The sequence below is a fragment of the Hirundo rustica genome, chromosome 12 (genome assembly GCF_015227805.2).
Source record: "Hirundo rustica isolate bHirRus1 chromosome 12, bHirRus1.pri.v3, whole genome shotgun sequence".
NCBI classification, from domain to species: Eukaryota; Metazoa; Chordata; class Aves; order Passeriformes; family Hirundinidae; genus Hirundo; species Hirundo rustica.
This window is the reverse complement of record NC_053461.1, coordinates 6,382,652-6,402,615: the sequence shown is the minus strand read 5'-3', so window position 1 is coordinate 6,402,615 and position 19,964 is coordinate 6,382,652. Positions and strand designations below refer to the sequence as shown.

The 19,964-nt window shown below is 45.7% G+C and overlaps 1 protein-coding gene across 3 annotated transcripts in view; it reads left to right on the top strand.

Moving 5' to 3' along the window:
- Positions 1-83: 83 nt before the first annotated feature.
- RBM6 (RNA binding motif protein 6) overlaps positions 84-19,964 on the top strand; it is a 59,768-nt gene continuing 39,887 nt past the window's right edge. For 2 of the 3 annotated variants that reach the window (XM_040075920.2, XM_040075918.2), the window contains exons 1-5: positions 84-196; positions 4,587-4,696; positions 6,875-8,213; positions 8,971-9,060; positions 10,336-10,405. In XM_040075920.2, coding sequence (XP_039931854.1) covers positions 4,653-4,696; positions 6,875-8,213; positions 8,971-9,060; positions 10,336-10,405 — 1,543 coding nt within the window. In that variant the 5' untranslated portion in view covers positions 84-196; positions 4,587-4,652. Of the gene's footprint in view, positions 197-255; positions 348-4,586; positions 4,697-6,874; positions 8,214-8,970; positions 9,061-10,335; positions 10,406-19,964 lie in introns of those variants that run through there. The other variant, XM_040075919.2, reaches the window with a different exon arrangement.

Here is a 19,964-nt window from a genome sequence, read left to right as displayed (position 1 = left end):
GTCATAGGAATTGTAGTCCGTGAGCCGATAGGACGAGTCTGAGAAGAGGCGGCAGGGACGGGACCAAAGAGACTACAAATCCCAGCACCCCCTGGGAGCCCGTGGGCAGGAAGGAGCCGGAAGTTCCGGGTTCTCGCCGTGGCGGCTGTGGGGCCTGTGCGAGGCGGGAGCGGCGGAGCAGGAAGAGGAGGAGGAGGTGATGAGGATCTCCCCGGAGATAAAGGGGATTGCCTGGGATAAAGGGAATCTCGCTCAGTGGGATGAGAGGGGCGAGGAGTGTCCTGAGGGGCTCCTGGGGTGGGCTTGCCCGGAGTGGAGGAGGGGAGGCTGCGGAGTCCATGAGGATGGTGTGTGGGGGGGGGGTGGGGTGGGGTGGGGTGGGGTGTCTGTTTTGGGGTCACCCGTGGTGCAGGAATAGAGTGAGGCAGCAGATCCTGGCGCTGTGGGCCCGCATCTGCGTGCTGTGGGCTCGGTGTCTTCATCAGGACCCCACGCCCCAGTGGGATATGGGTTCTGGGGTCGGGATGCTCGGCCCCTGGATCAGGATACGCTATCCCACATAGTAGTGTTGGGGCCTGCCACGTGTGTGTCATTGTCAGCAGTTGTAATGTTTCGAGGTATCTCAGTGTTGTTCTGAGGCCCTGATCAAAATTAGGGCTTTTTTTTTTTTTTTTTTTTTTTTCACCAGGTCATATGTGTGTCCATCTCAGAGTGCTTGTGGTTGTAAAAGGGATAGAGCAAAGTGGTCTGGATTCATGCTGGGGTGCAGGGGGATCTGATGGGAGCCGTGTGATAGCAGATGTAATCCCAAGTGATGGGCTAAATGGGAATTTGGGCTGTACATAAGGGCTCAGGTGGAGGCAGGATGTGGTCTGGCTCTGGTGGAGGCCAGGTAGGGCAGTTATCAGTAACGACTGGGAGTGATGACAGTGACCTCCTCATGCTCTGTTTTTATTAACAATTGGCACCTCAAGAGGCTGGTGTTGCTGCTGCTGTGTGGTGTTACTTTTGGCAATGCTGCTGAAGGTGGAATCCCCTTTCCTATCCCGGCAGGGTGTTGGTGGTGTGAAAGTCCTTCCCAGCATTCACTGGCTGGGAATGCACTTGTGAAGTCCTTTGAGACAAGCAAAGTCGGGTTAGTAATGGGGTGATGTGTGTGTTAGAAGTTCACCTGATTGTCTCTAATAGAAGACATCATACACATGGTGCATCGTAGAAGCATCATACACATGAAAAATATGCACATCCCCTTTTTTTTTTTAATTAAAATCCTCCAGCCTGACACCTCTGGGAGCCAAAATGGTTCCCTCTTCCTTCATGTTCACATGTGAGTGACATGCTTTTGGTATTTCTTCTGAATTAGGGATCTCCAGCTTTAACATTGGATGTGAGTGGCTTTCTTGTCTGCTTGCAGTTTCTGTAGCTTTGAGGAATAGTTTTCTCTTGTACCTCCTGCAGTACTTGGATTTCACAGAGGCCTTTTCCTTTCTTCAGCCTTACAAAAACTTTACTGGTACAGAAAGTCGTTCCACAGCAAACTGCCTCTGTGCCTGTGTGTAGTTCTGCGTTTGATTTCCTCATGCTCTATAAATACCAAGTCTTGGCAAAATCTGTTTGGAGAGAAGCTCTGAATATCAGAGTATTTTTCTGAAAATAGTACCCAGTCTGTCACCAATTACCCTTCTCTCCCTCATATTTGGAAAAAAGTGTGAGGTTGGGTGTAAATTGGTGAGGAGATACTCGAGGGCTGTGCTGGCGTTTCCCACTCGGCCCCTTGACAGATGTCTTTATTTAGTCCTCGAGAAGACCAGTTGCTTAGTCTGGCTCAGCTACACAATTCCCATGATCAAAGCCATTATTTTACCAAAGCAGGATATAAATTGGAATAAGAGATCCAAGCATTTGCTCTCAGGCTTGGCATGTGCAGTTTGGGAAGCGGAGTCAGGAACGTCCCCAGAGTTGTCCAGGGAAGCACTGGGGAGGGCAGGGGCACTGTCCTGAGGAAGTCATTGGGTGTAATTGCCTGGGAGCATCCGCAGCTCCAGCAGTCTCTCCTGGGAGGGCTGTGTGACCACCAGTCATTGGAGGAACTAAAACCACAAAAGAGCTTCTCCTTGTTCAGTTGTGCCTGCTGTATCTTTGGTGGAGCTGAGGCTTTGCCACCAGGAAGTAGAGCCAGCTGGGATAGGAATAGGGAAAGATGATGCATATCTCCCTCCTGAATGTTCAGGGTAATTGTAACAGCTCATTATTGTCCTGAATGTTCAGGGTAACTGTAGCAGCTCATTATTGTCCTAGAGGGCTGTTGGTCTGGGCTCTTTGAGTGACTGGGCTGTTTCCATCTCCTCAAACACTTGGTTGTGACCAGAGCATGACAAAACTAATGGATGCACAGTTCCAAGCACGCAGGTGGCTTTTTGCCATGATTTGCTGTTGGCCTGGGATGTCTTTGGCAAACAGCCTCACTCACACTGACCTGTCTCCCAGCATTTACCTGTGAGCTGGGAGGTGGGAGCTGAGCTGGCAGATATCCGCCCGTGGCAGAAGGGTGAATCCTCACGATGTCTCATCATGATGTGCTTTTTTTGGAGCAGTTGTAGCAGGGTGTATCTTCAGGAGATCCTGGCATCAGTGGAAGCCAGGCTAAGACCCTTCTGTCCCTGTCCTGCAGTTTGCTGTCACCTTGGTTTGTGGGGTTGTGCGGTAAAGCGTATCACTGAAGTGACCTGGGTTAAATATAACTCTCTTCTGAGGGTCATGCGTGGTGCAGACCCAGAAAAGCACTAGCTGGCACAACTTACACCCAGTGCTTTGCCAAAGGCAGAGGCGGGGAGCAGATCAGGCTGAGTGAGGGCTGTTGGAGCCAGTGTTGCTCCCTGTGTTATTGAACCATGACCTCACACTCCTGGAGGTTGCTGCTTGGCTCAGCGGGTCTGTGCCAGGCCTGATAGCTGCCCACTGGTATTATTTTCCTCATCTGATAATTTGAATATTATGTCTAAACAGTCCCCAGCTGGCAAAGGATTTTATTTTTATTTCTTTTTAAGAGTTGGTAAGGTTGTTGAGTCCAGAAGGGAAGAGCAAGAAATGCTAGGTCTGCAGGCTGCAGAAGATCTCGGATGAAAGGATTGGCTGACAGCAGGAACATCTCCCATTGCCTGCCCTCGTCATGAACGGGGTGCGGTCTTGGTTCTCTTCGAAAGAGAACTTTTCCTCCTAGAAAGGTGGAGGAAATCCTTGGCACCAGGGCAGTTATTTATCAAGAGCCATGTAAAATGTCAGCAGACTCAGGTAGTCTCAGGCATGAGTGGCCAATGGAATGAACCTGTTTCTTTGGAAGTGACATTGGGGTGGATGGACCAGCGGTGGTTGCACAGGTTGCCTCCCTTAGCCTCTGCATGCTTGGTTTCTGCCAGAACCTGCTGTCCCTGGCTCCCACCTGAGCCTTCCCTGACAGGCAGTGAACCCTGGCAAGAGCACGGACTCTCTCTTGGCACAGCAGCTCCCTCAGCTCCTTGACAGACAGCTGCCAGCAGCAGCATCTGGAACTGCTCCTTGGTGGAAGGCCTGTCATAACCTGCTCTGCTGACCCGCCTCCGCTATGGCAGCACTGACCTTTGGAAGGGAGAACAAACAGGACTTTGTGTGCCTTTCTTTGACAAGAGCTGCTCTAACCAGGCCTGGCAGTCACTGTCTGTTCTGTCCTCTGTCCCCTCAACAGCTGGAGTTAAATAATCCCGCTTTGGAACAGCGTGTAAGCACCAGGTCTCCCAGCCTTGGTGTGGTGACATGGCAGCCCTCCTGCACCACTGTAGCTGCGTTGGCCAGAGCAGGTTTGGGGCCATCAGGCTGCCATATCCCTCAGTTTTATCCATGCTCTGCTGCAACATTTTTTTTTTTTTTTTTTTTTTTTTTTTCTTTTGGAAAGATGGAAGTACTTCCTATTTCAAGTCCTGGCTTTGGTTATCACCAGGAAATCCTCACCTTCTCTGCTGGTGGGAGGAAGTGGATGAAATTTTAGATTTCTGTTGAGGCAAGTGTTACTTGCGTCACTCCGCTTGATGAGGGCAGCGTTGGAGAACAGTGCCTGTCATGATTTATTGGCAAAACCTCCTCCGTTATCTACATACTTCTGAGGGCAGGATATCCATGGCAGACCAAGAGTGGCGATCATTTCCTTGGAGAGCAAAGGGCTTTTGGCAGAAATAGTTTGGATTAAACATTAATTGCAAACTGTTGTTCAGCAGTGGTCCTTGTTTTTTATGGATGACGGCGTTCTCACATTTCTAGCTGCACCCTGAATAGTGTCAGACAGCACAGTATGTTGGGAAGCTCTATGTTAATCAAAGCAGATATCAAATTGTTTGCCCACCATATTGACAGTTTGATTTCAGGAACTTGCTTGGTCCTTACAAATTTGAATGTGGAGAAATGCAACACTTGAATTCATTCATGCCTGGGTGTGGTTTTGTATATCTGTGGGTCCTGATCAGATGTTACACATACCTCTTCTAACCAGCAGTGTTTTTCTCATGTCAAGTGTGTTCCTTGCCTTGTGGCTTATCATCATGTTGTTTATTCAACAGGTTGTGGTGTCTGGGTGTTGTTAGAGTGAATTAACCATTTCTGGAAGCCTACCAAACAAGATCAAAATGTGGGGAGACCATCGACAAGGCAACAGAATGGGGTCTTTTCGGTAAGCACTTGAATGTATGGTTTATTTCAGGAACATTCTTAAATACAATAAGCCTTGGGAACTCTCTGCTGTTTTGGTAGAAGTTGTGAGGTCTCTATGGATCCAGTTGTGATAGCCAGAGAACAGGCAAGTTAATTGATGGTTTTTGCATTTCTGTGAAGTATTTAATTTAGTTTTTAAGCAACAGCTGCTTTGAATATTTCTAGTCCTTCTCCACACCACCTTTTCTAGTGATACTTAGTTTAGCTGTTGTGTGATAAGGTGATGTGCTATATGGCTTTTGGTATTATGTGCTGTTAACACCTGTAAGAGAAGAAAATGAGTTCACAAATACTAGCACATTAATTGCACACACGATTTTATGAAAACTTTGAGAGTTTAATTCTTTCCGTGAGGTTAATAAGTTCATATATCATAGAATCACAGAATGGTTTGATTGGAAGGGACCTTAAAGACCATCTTGTTCCAAAGCCCTGCTGTGGACAGGGACACCTTCCACTATCCCAGGCTGTTCCAAGCCCCATCCAACTGGGCCTTGAACCCTTCCAGAGATGGGGCATCCACAACCTCTCTGGGCAACCTGTGCCAGGGCCTCACCATTCTGACACGGAAGAATTTACTGCTGGTGTCTAATTTAAACCCACTCTCTTTCAGTTTAAACCGATTCCCTATTGTCCCACCACTACATGCACTTGCAAAATGTCTGTATCTCCATATACTCCTTTATAGGACATTTTTGAATATCACTGCAACTGTTCAAAAGATTCACATGCAGCTGACCTGCACAGCATAATATTTTAGTTTGTGTTCCTCTGGTTGTTACTGGGACCTGTGTTTGCAAGAGAGTGCTGGGTATTAAAATGAAGCCACCAAAATCTAGTATTTTCTTCTGTTGTGCATAATTCTTTTGTCCTTTGCTCATGTGTGCACATCAGCCCCTTGAAAATCAGTGTGGTAAAAGTACTGCTCGTGGCATGCCTTAGGTTACTGCAATAAGAATACTTCAAATAATTGTCTACTGTAATGTGTTGAGAAAGCTGATGAAAATCAGCATCCTCCGGAACATGTAGGAACAGTGTTGATGGAGTGATTGTGTCTTGTGATGTTATCAATAATCCTGTTCTGATGATTTTTAAGTGCATTTTATTGGCGTAGTTCTTTAATGTATTGGGTGGGGAATGCTGACCTTGATCCAAGTTTTAATTGATATTCTACATGGTGGTGAAATGGACCATGTACCTTAGGAAATCTGTGTGCTTTGATTAATCTTGGTGAGTGATTCTGTAGTGAAACTCAGAGTACAACATGACTTGCTGTAGTTGCTAAGGAAATGTCCACTGCTTTGGGTAGCATTTGGTGTTATTTTAAAATGTGCTGATACTATATTATTCTGTTTTTTAAAAAAATGTATTGGAGCCTTGCTTAGACAAATAATCAGATAGTTCCATCTCAAAAAAAAAAAAAAAAGCCCCACTGGATTTTGAAAAACTGCTTTAAAAGGGAACTTCCTCCTGAGCGTTTTTATGGAGATATTGGGAGAGCTCATAGCCATAGTCTTGTGAACTTGGTGTAAGACAGTCTGGAGGCACGAGCACAGGAATATCTTGGATGTTGATTGTTGGCATAGTCCCGTGAGGCACCCTAAGTGTCTGAATTAATGGCTTTCAGAATTTGCCAGTTTGGACTCCAGCACAAGGAAGCATGAATGAGTCTTTGTAGCATGTCAGTGAAGCCTGTTTGGTAACCTCTGCTTTCATGTGCCTCAGGATGATGTGTTAAGTTAGCTGTTTCCATACTGCCCGGAGAGCTTAAGCTCCTGGGCTCCTCACAGGCGTGTGCTGGTGATGCTAATGAACCAACACACCAGCTGCTGGCACCTCAGACAGCTGCAGAGCTGTGTGCAGTGCAGGACTATGTGGATTGCTACCATCATTAACCCATTAATATTGCAGGTATTCCCTGTTGAGTGCTTCTGGAAATTGTGCTGAAATGGGAGCACCCAAGTTTACTTTCTCACATCTGTCGTATGCTGCCTCATCTTAAACTGCCAAACATCAAATATCTTCTGCGGATCTTAGACTGTTACACAGCTCTATAAAAGTTTAGAGAAGAATGTGCTGCTGTGTAGATTTCAGACTCTTAAGCACGTTATGAATAATACTGTCTTTATTTCTACAGTGGGAGCCAAGAAGAAAGGTTTGCTCCCGGGTGGAACAGGGAATATCCTCCTTCCCTTGATAGTCTTGGTCAAGAAAGACACTCTGGCAACTTCTCTGGCAGAAAATCACTTCCTTTTGATATCCAGGCACTCTCAGGCCTCCTCAATCCTCAGTTTGCCAACAGAGAGGAACCTTCTTTCAGCTATGGAGCTAGAGATGGACCACGTAGTGACTTCAGAGGTGGGGACGGGCACCATGATTTCAGGGGCAGGGACTTCCCACCATCTGACTTCCAGGGCAGAGATGAGTCTCAGATGGATTTCAGAGGTAGGGAGCCACCCCCTTCTGAGTACAGGGGCAGGGATATGTACTCTGGAGACTTCCGGGAGAGAGAAGGGCCCCCTATGGACTTCAGGGGTGGGGATGTTCCCTCAGGGGACTACAGGAACAGGGACACGTTCCGTATGAACTATAGGGACAGGGAAGCACATAATATGGATTACAGGGGCAGGGAGGAACCTCCGCCAGACTTCAGGGGAAGGGGCTCCTACGATTTTGACTTCAGAGGTCGAGATGGGCCTCATTCAGACTTTAGGGGAAGAGACATGTCTGAGTTAGACTACAGGGGCAGAGAACATTCTTATTCAGACTTCAGAAATAGGGATGTACCTGATTTGGACTTCAGGGGCATGGGCACTTCTGATCTGGACTTGAGAAACAGGAACACACCATCTTCAGACTTCAGAAACAGGCACAGATCCCGAACTGATCAGGATTTTAGGAGCAGAGATGTGGCTCCTCCCATGGACTTTTCAGATAGGGAAATGCCTCCTGTGGATCAAAGCCTTGTAGATTTTAGGCACAACCAATCTACTGTACCTTTAGCAGAAAGAGAGGGCTCTGGTTTAAGCACCAGCAAAAGAGATGAGTCTGCACTTAGTCTAGACAGAGGTCCCTTTGGTAGCCAAAAAGGAGAATTCCAGCACTCGGAAGCTCCAGCTAGAGAAGAGGAATCCCTTGGACTGGGTCTTGAAGATGACACTTCGCACAATTTCCAAAATAGCCGCGGAACTCTTCCTACTCTTCAGGACCAAGAGGAGCAACCTCAGAGCTTTGCTAACAAGCAGCAACAGCAGCAGCTTTCTGGGGGGGAGCAGCAAAGATCGGATTCTGATCTTGGGTTAAAGGGTGAAGGTGACCTGGATTTCCTTGGGAGGCAAGACGCAGACTACCGGAACATGGAATATCGTGATGTGGATCACCGGCTGCCAGGGCATCAAATGTTTGATTATGAACATGGCAAGTCCTTTGCAGAAGGAAAACCCGGAAAAGATTCTAGGCCCTATAAGAACCTTCAGGTAGGTGGTTTTGTCAATTGATGTCTCTCTTAAATGTGTGTTGGCCAAAGAATGGAAGGAGTTGGGAAGGAGTCTTCATCCATATCCCATCACTTCAGTTCTATTCTAATTCACCATCCTTCTCTGAGATAATTCTCTTCTCCAGGTTATTTAATGGGTACCCTTTCTATCTCAGAAACACTTCCCAAGAGAAGTGCAGTTTAGCAAGTGAGAGTTGCTAAATATGTAGAACTGGATTTCGTTCAGAAAATCCCCGAGTTGAAACTGGCCAGACAGAGGGTGTTGGGGGAAGTGGTTAAAGATAAACTTATTTTGTTATTTTCCCCTGGATGTTGCTTATGAGCAGCATCAGAGAGAATCTACTGGCTTGGGTGGGCCTGTGTACTGCTGTTATCATATACACTTTGTTTTCCTTCAGAGTTATCTTGGAAAACTGAAGGTAGTGGTAACTACTGAGTTAATAACTGCTATTGGATTTGAATAACTTCTATTGAATTTGAATCTCCCACTTCTGGAAAGCAGAGATATGATCTGCCCATTTTATTTTCCTGGAGCTAGATCTTACTATACAGCTCAGTGAGCATATGAAGTGCTCCTCCAGAGCTCGCTGAATCTCCAACAGGCGTTAAAGCTTTCAGTCAGGCTGCTTATGGGCCTTTGCCTTTGAATTTTCCCCTGCTTTATTTGGCTACTGCTTGTGTGTCTTGTGAGGCAGCATCTCTCATTTCTAAAACCATCTCGATTGTATGAACTCAAGGACCAAGATTACCGGACCTGCCCCAAGTATGTGAAGCCAAGCAAGCTCATTCGACTAGGAGGAGTGCCTGAAACTGCCACAAAGGATGATGTAAGTGCGATGTTTCTCACCCAGAAACTTCTATTGAGGGTTTCTAAAGTACCACTTTAAAGTCTGGTTAAGGCATATCAGATGGTCTGTCATTTCCCCAGGGAAAATCCAAATTTAGAAGTCACTGCAATGTTACCTGTTATCTGATTATTCTGGGTTTTTGGGGGTTCTAGAAGTGATGAGCTTTCCTGTGGTTGCATGTGGGGTGTTGTTAGCTAGAAGCCTTGACTCCGGATTCTGTAGCATGCCTTACTTCATCATTGCTTTATATATACACCAAATATTGTTACTACTATTTTGGGCTCAGAAGACATGTAGTGTCTAAGTGAACTTGTTTGTTCTTAGCTACTTGAAATTGCTTAAATAAGATCTTACAAAGATGGAAAAGATGTCGGCTGTTCCTGCTGCTTTTAGTAAAAAACCCAGAAAATTATCTAGGCTATATGATGAAAGTAGCTCCATTTCCTAAAGCTTCTGCTATGAATTAGGACTTCAGTTTGGGTTTTTTTTGTTTATTTGGTGGAAGTTCCAGGCGTGAGACCCCCTACATGCAGAAGTTTTTGCTAGGGTTAGCTGTAGTGATCATCCTCTGAGGCTTGATAAAGGAGAACTCACAGCAGGAACTTTGTCCTTCAGAGGGTGATAAGACGCAGAACGGTTGCCCTCGTACTTTGATCTTCTTAAAGGCAATAGGACATCTTTGACCTTAAATAAGGATCTGAGTTGAGCTGGCTGGCTGAAACCATGTGCTGGTTTTGCAGGGAAGTGTTTTTTTCAAGAAACTTATAGCAAAACCAGTCAGTGACCAGTGAACCAGTCACTGTGATCACTAGCAACTCGTGAACCAATCACTTCCCAGGATTTCTCTGATTTTGACCCTGTGTGTTCACAGAGGTGCATCATCTTCCTAGTGGCTTGACCAGACGTCAATATTCAAACCTAGTCACTGACTGGTTTTGCTATAACTTTCTTGAAAAAAACACTTCCCTGCAAAACCAGCACAAACCAGTGTAATAAAGCTTTGAACAGTTGAATGATGCTGTAAATGGTGCTCACTTCTTCAAACAAAACCCAAAAATACTCTGAAAATTCGGTGACAATTCTCAGGTACTGCTGGAACTTAATTCTCGGGTACTGCTGGAAAGTGTGTCCATTTGTAACAAGCTTAAACCTAGAAAGAATAGAATCCTTGGAGAGACAGAAGTGTGCATTGGCAAGTACCTTGGGTTTGGAGGTTTGATTTTGGAGATGAAGTGGATCTCCTGTTTCCTGCAGATCCTCAACGCTTTCCGAGGGCCTGATGGGACACCTGTGAAGGACCTGCGACTCAAAGATTACAGCTCAGGTGAGAATACTTCTCCGATGCTTCTAGTTTCAAGATGACAACAGGGTATTTTTTACACCAATATCCTATTAGGCAATTCGGTTAGAATCTTACATGCCCTAATTGCAGGTATTTTTTAATGGAAATGCCCTCTGAGTTTTGTAGTTTGTCCTCTTGTCCTCAAAAGTTGATGGCTATACTCGGTGCTGCCTCAGAGGTAAAGCATGCGTCCAGCTGCCTCTGGAGTGGTGTAGGAGCAGCAAGAGGAGCACTAAGGCTGTTCTAATAGCAATCAAGAGTAAAGCCATAGGACAGCAGGTTAAATCCTCCTCAGTTTTTTTTTCACAGGACAGCAGGTTAATTCCTCCGTAGGTTTTTTTGACTATTACTAAACCCTTTTGGATTGTTCTTAATCTTGTTTCTGAGGTGGTCTTTCTGTGGAGCAAATGCTGAACAAATAGTGTCCTCAGGAAACCTGTTCCATCCTACCATTTCTTCTTCAGTAACTTGAAACTGGTACCCTGCTTAGATATGACGACAGGTTAAAAAAACAAACAAACAAAGTAAGTTTTATAAGCAGATATCCAAATACTGGGTCTGGATGTTCTTCCTCATTCAAAGAATAAAGTTCTGCTGTACTTCTGATCAGTGTGTATAGGATTCTGAAGAAAGAAATATTTTACAAGGCTGCTTTGTGAAAAAGTTGTACTGGAACAAAGATGTGCGATGGTAGGAAGGGTGAGTCCTGGGGATTGGTGTGGGTAATACTAGCAGGAAATACCTGAAAACTGGTATTTTAATTTTTTTTTTTTTTTTAAACCTAGGAGAGCAAAAGCTTCTACATTCATCAGTGCTTTTTCTTATTTTCAGTATGGGTTATATGCGAAGCAGCTGGAATTCTTGGTGTCAATACATTATATAAAGGCTTCCAATGTGTTTAGTAACTGGGGAGAGAAACTGGGGCAGTGGGGTATTTCTCAAGTGTATTTTTGTTTCTGGAAGCTGTCAAAGGAGATTTCACAACCTTCTCAGGAACCTTTGAACTAAAGAACATCCCTGTGTCATGTAATCTGGCCCAACAAGCAGGGCTTAAGGGGCACAGTTAGTCTTTCTTGCTTCTTTTCCTCTTTTCTAAGCGTAATTCAGCATGGCTGTCGTCACCCACACAGCACTGACTGCAACACAATAATTGCAACACGCTCCTTTTTTGCCTGTGCTGATGAGATTTGTCAGTTGTGGGTTTGTTTTTTTTCCTTCTGGAACCTGTCACTTCAGTATGAAATCAGCTTGAACTGGAAATTTCTTCCTAAGTCTCTTCCTGTGTACGTTAAGGACTTACTGCCCTCATTAGAGAACTGCTGTTTTCTCCTTCCCCTTCCCTGTTTCAAAGGCTCCTCAGGATGAGACACAGTGTCTGAAGTTCTGTGCAGAAGCTCCGGTATCTGCGGGTGGTCACATGTGATGCAAGGGCTGCAGTTTTCTGCTGTCTCTCCAAAAGCTGCATTCTGTTTCAGGCTGCCTCTTCAGCTGCAATGTTGCCTTTTTAAAAAGTTTTTCTGGCAATTGTGGGGAGGCAAAGAATGAAGTTAAAATTAGCTCATGTTTTATGAGCTGTGTAGAGCTGTTGTTTAACCCTGTCCAGTCATTTAAATGGTGTCGCTTTGTTCAAGGTTACGTGGAGGCTCCAACGTCTTTGTTTTGCGTTGTGTCCTGAGGCAGCTGAGACAGCTCTCTGATCCTTCTTGCACAAGATGGATACGTGTAGGGCAGTAAAAGCTTGCTGCATTGCGAACACTTCTTTTAGAAATTGGGTAACTAGAAGCTGTAGTAGAATTAATCCAGCTTTTCACATTAGCTCCTCCTAGAGAGGCGTATAGAACTGAATTAATGTTAACTTCTGAAAAGCTAAACCTCTTCGAAACTAGAGGCCAGTCGTAGGCTAAACAATGCTTTTGTGATGGGGTGTGTATGTAAATATCCGTGGGAATTAAAAGCAAACCTTTTGGATTGCTGATGTCTCTGGGTTACACCTGCTGTGTCGGCTCGGAGGGACGATGGCAGCCTGGCTCAGAGGAGCACGTGCTAAGCCAGTCTGAGTGGGTTGTATATTTTTGAGTGCTGTCCAGAAATGTTAAAAATAACATTAATCATGAGTGTGCATGTTGAGTGTGTTTGAGAGAAGAATGCCTGCAGCTGTGGGGGGAACAATAACAGCCGTAACAAATAACACGCAATTAACTCGAAATAAGTGAGGTTCGGCTCAGTTTCTCAAAAAGATAATGCTTATCATAAAGCTTATCTCAGCAGCTTCAGTGTAATGATTCCACTGTATGGTCTTTTACAAGACTCTTTCTGATTTGGGGAAAAATATATGGTTGATTTTCCTTGGAAAAAGCAGCTCAATTTCTTTATAAAGCCCCCTTTTTTTACATACTCTGTATGTGCGAAGGCAAGTCTATTTTCACTGAAGGCTGTGCTGAGAATGGAACTCTGTTCTTAATATACCTGGTGTGATTTTGGTATGCATTCAAGCTGTTGATTCTTTAGATTATTTTGTCTCTGAAGCCCACAAGCTGAAATGATAGCTAGATTTTCAACAAGGCAGTGAAAGAAGAGACCTTAAGAAGTGGCATAGTAATTCTATTTAAATCAAAGAGGCAGATATTTACAATGATAAAATGTCAAAGTCAGACTTTATAGTATTACCCTAAAAGACATTAACTTGTAATTTCCATCAGTTAGATTTCTGAGTTGATGCCTGTACATTCAGACTGAAAGTGCCAAATCTGTTTTTAGGGGGAAGAGGTCTTCTTCCAGTGTGATGTGTCAGCCTTGGCAGAAATAACTATGTTATATCTTTGAGCTTGCATTCTAAAGTGTGTTTGGTTATGTCTGTCCAATTAATCTTTGCAAAGAGCAAACCTTGAGGTGACTGTGGAGCCTTCTCAAAGGCTATCAGCTGCTTTGGTGTGCACTGTGTCCTGGAGCCTTGTGTGGAGGCAGAATGTGGATGTCCTACTGCTCCTGTAGATGCTTTTGGTGATGACTTGTCAGCAGCTCTCTGGGAAGGGGTTGTGAACTCCCTTATCCCATCTGAAGGTGCTTGTCTCTGCTTGCTGGGCTCAGGGCTTTCATGTGGCTTTACACCGTGGGTCCCCTTTGTGGAGGTGTTAGTGCAGTGTGTGACAACACTGGCTGCCCATGGTGTGGGATCTCTCCTCCTCCTGTTGCTGTCCATGCTCCTGCCTTGGTGCTCACTGCCAGGAACTTGAAGCTGATACCTTTTGACTTTTGAGGAGTCTAACATAAATACACGTTGCCCTGGTTTTGATTTTGATCATATTTTAAACTTAATTCCTGCCTGATTTTTGTCAGGCTTTATTTCTACTTCCCTGGCTAATGTCAGATAGAAGCCTGAGATCTCATCTTGAGGGTCTGATATGCACAGAACTCTGTTGGCTGAGTCACACGTGTGCCCTGGAGAAGGAAGCACATGGAGCCAGCTTTATCTTAAAGGGCTGCTTATCTTAAAAGACACTGCAGTGGTGTCCAAAGTAGTAAGTGAAAGCACAAGGCAAATTCTGAGCCTTCTGTTCAAATTGTTCTCTTGGATGCAGCATGCAGTGGAACAAGCTTGGAACATGTGTTTTCCAACCAGGATTCGTGTTAGTGTTGGTACCAGCAGCTGTGAAAGCTGTTCAGGGAAAGTAAGCCTGAGAAATGGCTGGCAGCCCACAACACTTTTCTAGTTCACTCCATGAGCCCATCTGGGGAACTGAGAGGAGTTTTTGCTGGGCTGGGAGAGCCTGGTGGAGAACAGACACTCTGACCAGGATGGAGAGCAGCATGGCAGAGAGGAGCTCTGAAGTGGACCTGGAGGGACCAGGATTTTAGTCAGCAGGAGCAGCGAGATCTACCCCAGCCCCTCTGTGTACTCTCTAAATTAGTGTAGCACTTCAGGAATTGGGAAATTTGGGCTTTTTAACCCTATTCTGACCCTTCCAAGTACGTGCTTTTGAACCCTGGGTGGGTATGTGGGAACACAATACAGCACCTCTGAGGAGCAAAGCACCCATGGAACAGGAAAGCCTGAAGCAGGTAGGAGCTCCCTGAACAGCAGGGGAATGCTTGGGGCCAGAGCAATGTCCACACGGACACAGGTGACTGATGCTAAAGGACTGGCTTCTTCCTCTGGTGGAGGAACGCCCAAGAAATGTAGTGTTACCTGAAAACATGAGCTGCTTTATGGCAGCTGCCTGCTCTATTTTGAAAAGCTTTTGTTTTAGCAAGTATTATTGCCACTAAATGTACTTTATTGCTCTCTCAGCCAGCTTCTTGCCCTAGCATTCATGTTCTGTTTCATTTCTCCAGAGCAGCCCCTTATGTGGTGCTTGGAGCTGCTTCCCTTATCCCTCCCTGTGTTAAACTTAAAATTGCCTCGGCCAAGTCCTACAAGAAACTGGATTATCTTGCTTGTTCTCTCTAAGCTCTGCCGCATTGGTGCCCTGTTAAATATTAATAAGCCCCTTAGATAAATCTTTAAAAGGTGCTGCTTTTTTTTTTCTCCTCCGAATGCAGTCTATCTTGTATATCACAACAGTGAATCATTGGTTTCAGGAATATATCAGGAAGCCTCTGGAATTCAGAATTGTATTTTTCAGTGTTATATTTTGCTAAAACTCATAATCTAACAGTCCAGAAGTTTCCAGCTCATGATGGAAAAATTGGTGCTGGTTTTTTTTTTTTTTTTTTTTGATTGGTGCACCTCTCCTCAGTAGGGATAAGTTCTCTATTTCCCATGGCTGGAGTGCATTCCAAGGCAGTGAGTTTGCCTTTCCCTTGAGGCAGATGTGGCTGTGCATTTGTCAGGCCCACATATAAGAGGGTTTTCGCTTCCTTGCTGTGGTGGTGTTTGGGTATGGCCACTCTTGGAGGCCAGGGGTGCTGCCAAGATGCTGCTCCTGCCACAGGTGCCATCATGCTGCAGCTCCCAGCCTTAGGTAGGAGTGGAGAGGTGAGCTGCTCTTCTGCAGGGGCAGGGAGTGTTTCTGGAACTGTGCCAAATAGAAACCTTTTTGTTTCCTTTCTGGAGTGCTGCAGTGCCCTAGGGGAAACCCCTCTGAAGGGTGGATTTGTGAGCTGGTGGCTTCCCAGTGCAGAGGGCTTAACACCAACCCTCTGGAGTTAGATAAGGACTAGGTCCCACAAGGACTTAGATTCTTGGGTTTGGTACAAAGCACGTGCTGTGGGTTGCTGTGGGAAGTCTCTAGCACATGCTGTGGTGCACAGGGGTGTCTGGCCTGTTGTGCTAATTATACAGAGGACAGCCTGGCTGGCTCACCATCGAGGCTGGTGCTGATGCACCACAGGATGAATGATCTCCTGTTGCTGTGCCTAGTGCTTTGCACATGTTGTGTGGCCCACTCTGCTGCATCAGCTGTGACTCAGGCATGCAGACCTCAAGCACTTGCTGAAAGCTGAGGTGACCATCCCTGAGCTTAGGAGATGCTGTAGCACATAAGGAGTTTCCCCCTGAGGTTTGGTCAAATCCCCCAGTGATCAGCAGAGTTCTGCAGACTGCAGGGCTCCCCTGCCAGGACTTGTGGAAGTATCTTCAGCACTGATCTGCCTGCACCAATTGATTCTAGCTTGTAGCCAGAATAGCCTGCCAAGAACCAAAAAATATACTTAGCTGGAATTAGTCCACGGTAATCAATAGTCCTTGCCAGTTTTCCCAGTGGTATGGGCACTAGGCTTTTGGCTTGTCTGGCTTGGTTTCAGGGCACTAGTGCATTGTCTCTTGGAAGCAAAAGGTGTTCTTGCTCCTCTTTCCTCATCTGTGATGTGTTGGCTTAGGAAATAGGAAGTACAAATCTGGTCTAAGTCAGTGTTTGTGATAGTGATCAACCTTGGTGCAGGGTTACAAGGCCTATTCCGAAAAGACAGCAAACACATCCATCCATAAAACATGCTCCTAGCCTTTTTGACATGCAGAATCCATTTTTACGAAAGTGCTCATTCCTTTTGCATCTCTAGAGCAAAACTTCAAGGCTTTGCACAGTGTACTGACATTACCTTGATTACCTTGTGCTAAGATGACAAGTCATTAATCCTGGAGACCAGGTTCACATTAGCAGCACTTTAAGTTCCTGGATGGAACACCTTCCCAGGTATGCAGCTCACAGTCCTCTCTCATGGAGTTTAGTGAAAGCCCCAACCTTCCTCACATTCTGGGTTTCTGTACAAACATAAACCCATGCTTTAATGAAACTACAGTGTGCACAATCTTAGCACTGAGTTTTTTCCCTTCTCTCCCTTGTGCTGGTGAATAAAATATCCTCCTGGGCCAAGAAGGGTTGACAGGCATTTGGGGCTCTCTGACTGTAGTAGTTCCTGTAGTTTATGGAGCTGCTGGTGTCCACCTTTGAGGGCGTCTCTCCTTTCTGTATCTTGTTCTCCAGGATGGAGGGAGGAGATGGACTGTAGTGCTCTGTCTTTCAGAATACAGCTCTGTTTCATTTCCTGTGGTTTCAGTGTTGTTGTCTGTCATGAATGAGTGTGTAAGAGTGCACTTGTTTACACAGAGGGACAGCAGGAAGTGACAAGCCTTTTCCCAGCAGCAGGTGTGGCTTGTAAATGCTCAGCCTTCAAAAGGGATTGGGGATATGGCTTGTTGCAGATTGTCCTGTTTATTCTAGTACAGCTCTTCAGCTTTAGTAGCTCTGAAGACCAATTTATCTGTGCAGTAAAGAGATCTGACAAATTTATGGGTGCTCAGAATCCACCAGCTGGTATTGAGAGAGCTCATGATTTTGGCTTCTGTGGTAGCCTAGATAGATTGCTGCTGTCCCTGCTGCGCTGCGGGGGTGCCCTCCAGCTTTTCAGACTGGTTGGACAGATTTATTTCCTCTGCCTACCACTACTCTGGTGTCCATCCTCGCTGCAAAGACAGTGCCTGCTGAGGAAGCACAAGTACAGCCATTCCTGAGCATGTCCAGGAGCTCTTGTTTTCTTGGAAGCATTGAGTGTATGACGCGTCCTAATAGTGAACCCGTGTAATAGCACAGAGATCCAGAGACAGCCCCGTGTTCTCCAGTACTATTCACTCTGGTATGGATGATCTACATTTGCATCTTTCTTTGGAGGCAACAGGTGGATCTTGTGCATGGGGTCGTGGGCACATTGCCAAAATCTCCCACTCCTGACGTAGATCTTCCTTTCACCCACAGAATGGCAGATTCTCTGAGAACAGGGTGCACAGTCCCTGTCTCCATTACCTGAGCTCCCCAAAGGTCAATGTGTGAGACTGCAGATTCCTTCAGGAATGTAGAAGTCCTTCATAGTCACTCTATACTTTATGCTGGAGCTGACTTTGGAACAACAGAACTTTCTTCTCTAGCATGAGTGAAACTCTGTGGAGCATTTCCTCAGCTGCACCCTGTTCTGCCAAGCTGTCTCTGGAAGTAGCAAGGAGCAAGAATCTCTTGCTTCAGCTGCTGGCTATGGCTCTGCTTTAATATACCATCTCTCTGAGTCCTAGAAGTCCCAGAGGAGAAGGAACATCGTTGTGTTGTACCAGAGCAGCCAGGGGTTTGTTTCTGCAAAGGCAGGTGATGGCTGCCCATGGATGTGAGGTGACCCGATGCCTTAAGCTTGTTAGGCTTGTGCAGGAGCACAGCTGACTGCACACTCATTCCTAGAATCAAGAAGCTGGATCGCCTCTCGGATTGGATGCCTTTGTCATGTTGCCATCCTGCCTTCTTTCCAAAACTATCTTTGCTTTGGCAAAGACAGGGCTGCTGTCACAACAAGATCTTTTCGTCTGGTCTTCTAAAACTCCAGAGATTTTTTTTTTTTTGTCTTCACACTGCTTACAAGTCCCTATGAGAACAACATTATGGTTTTCCTTTATTTAGATCTTTGATATAACAAACTATGGTGAAGTAACACGTTACTATGTGTCAGTTGTTCAGTAGAAACTGTGTCTGTATAGAGATAAGACTTATTTTAAATTTCAAGTCTTTGATCTCTATATCTGAAGCCAAAGAACAGTAATTTTAGGGCAGGCTTTCAGGATTTTTAGCCAAACTATTGCATGCTAGCAGGGATGCTCCATTTGCTGTCAAAATTCACTTTGCTAAAACACGTCTGTTTCAGAGGCAGAATGTTCCTTATTCCAGTGCTCGCAGAGCAGCTTCCTGGAGCTCTAAATGTGTCCTTTCTCCTCGGTATTAAGCGTTTGTGCGATTTTTCAGTGCAGAAGACAACCGAGCATGCTTTGGGAGCATCCATAAAGGATTGTGTATACATAGAAGCACTTAAGGGGAAGCAGAAGTCCTCTGCAATCTGTGTGCACACTCTCCTTGCATTCTGATTTCATCCATCGTACACAGCCTGTGGTTCTGTAGACTTGCACAGCTGAAAGGAAGTAGCTAAATAAGGTACAAGAGTCCTTTTACATAGTTGACCTAAAACATGGGGGGAGATGAGGACATGCATGCTTTATGGCTGTGCTAGGGCCAAAATCTGAGCAAGTTCAAGTGTTCCTGTTGGAAAGATCATTTGGACAGTGTAGCTGTGCTGAGGCATGCTCAGAGTTCTGTGGAGGAAATACTACACGAGGATTTCTTTCCTTTTTGACAGTGTTTATGTTGATCATATATACTTCTGCAGATCATTACTCTATTCTAATTTCTTGTGGATCCTGAAACTGTGATACCGTACTAATCAACAGATGAAGAAACCAGGATTTCTATCTTCATGTGAAACCTTGCATGTCAAGTTAGGCCTCTGAGTCAAAAACCCCACAGTGTTCTTCAGCAGTGGTTTTGCTTTGCTGGTTTGGTTGCTTTGATTTACTGCCATGACTTGAGGAATACCAGAGGGTGTCCAAGAGCTCTCACAGGGGAGCACTGCTTACCTTGGGATGCCTATGGAACCAGTTCCTGCCAGTAGGTGCCTGGCCCTCTTCCTCCATCAAAATCCCATGCCCTGCTTCTGGTAAGAGCACCTAAATTGTTGGTGTTTTGACAGGCAATCTGTGTGAAGGCTTCAGAAACAGAAGTATCCAAGCTCAGCAGCTGCTACACGGAGCTGGACCAGCCCTATAGAGGAGGCAGGGAAGAGGCACAACAATGGTTGGTGGCAGGAGCCTCTGTAGTTGTTCCCCCTTAAGAACCAGCCTCGAGCCACTTGGTTTTGTTTCAAGTGTTGTTCTCTGGGTAATGTAATTGTTGCAGGTGGTGGAAAAATCAGCAGCCACTGCATTTTGAAGGTGTGGTGCCGTTGTTCCACAGGCTTCCATTTCAGTCGCCTCCCTGCCGTGGTCTAAAATGGAAGGATGCTCTGGAGGAGCTGGGGGCAGGGGGGCAGAGCAGGGGTGGTGTGCCGCCCGAGGCTGATATTACTCTCTAGTTCTCACATCCTCAGTGTGCTTGTCAGATCCACGCAAAGCTCTGGATCTGGGGGAGGGGAGAAGTGTCAAGCCCCCACACATCTTCAGCAGTGGTTTTCAGCAAGTGGCTCCAGGCTGCTCTCTTCTTGCATCACTACTTCGGTGCTGTCTGTGCAAGGACAGCTT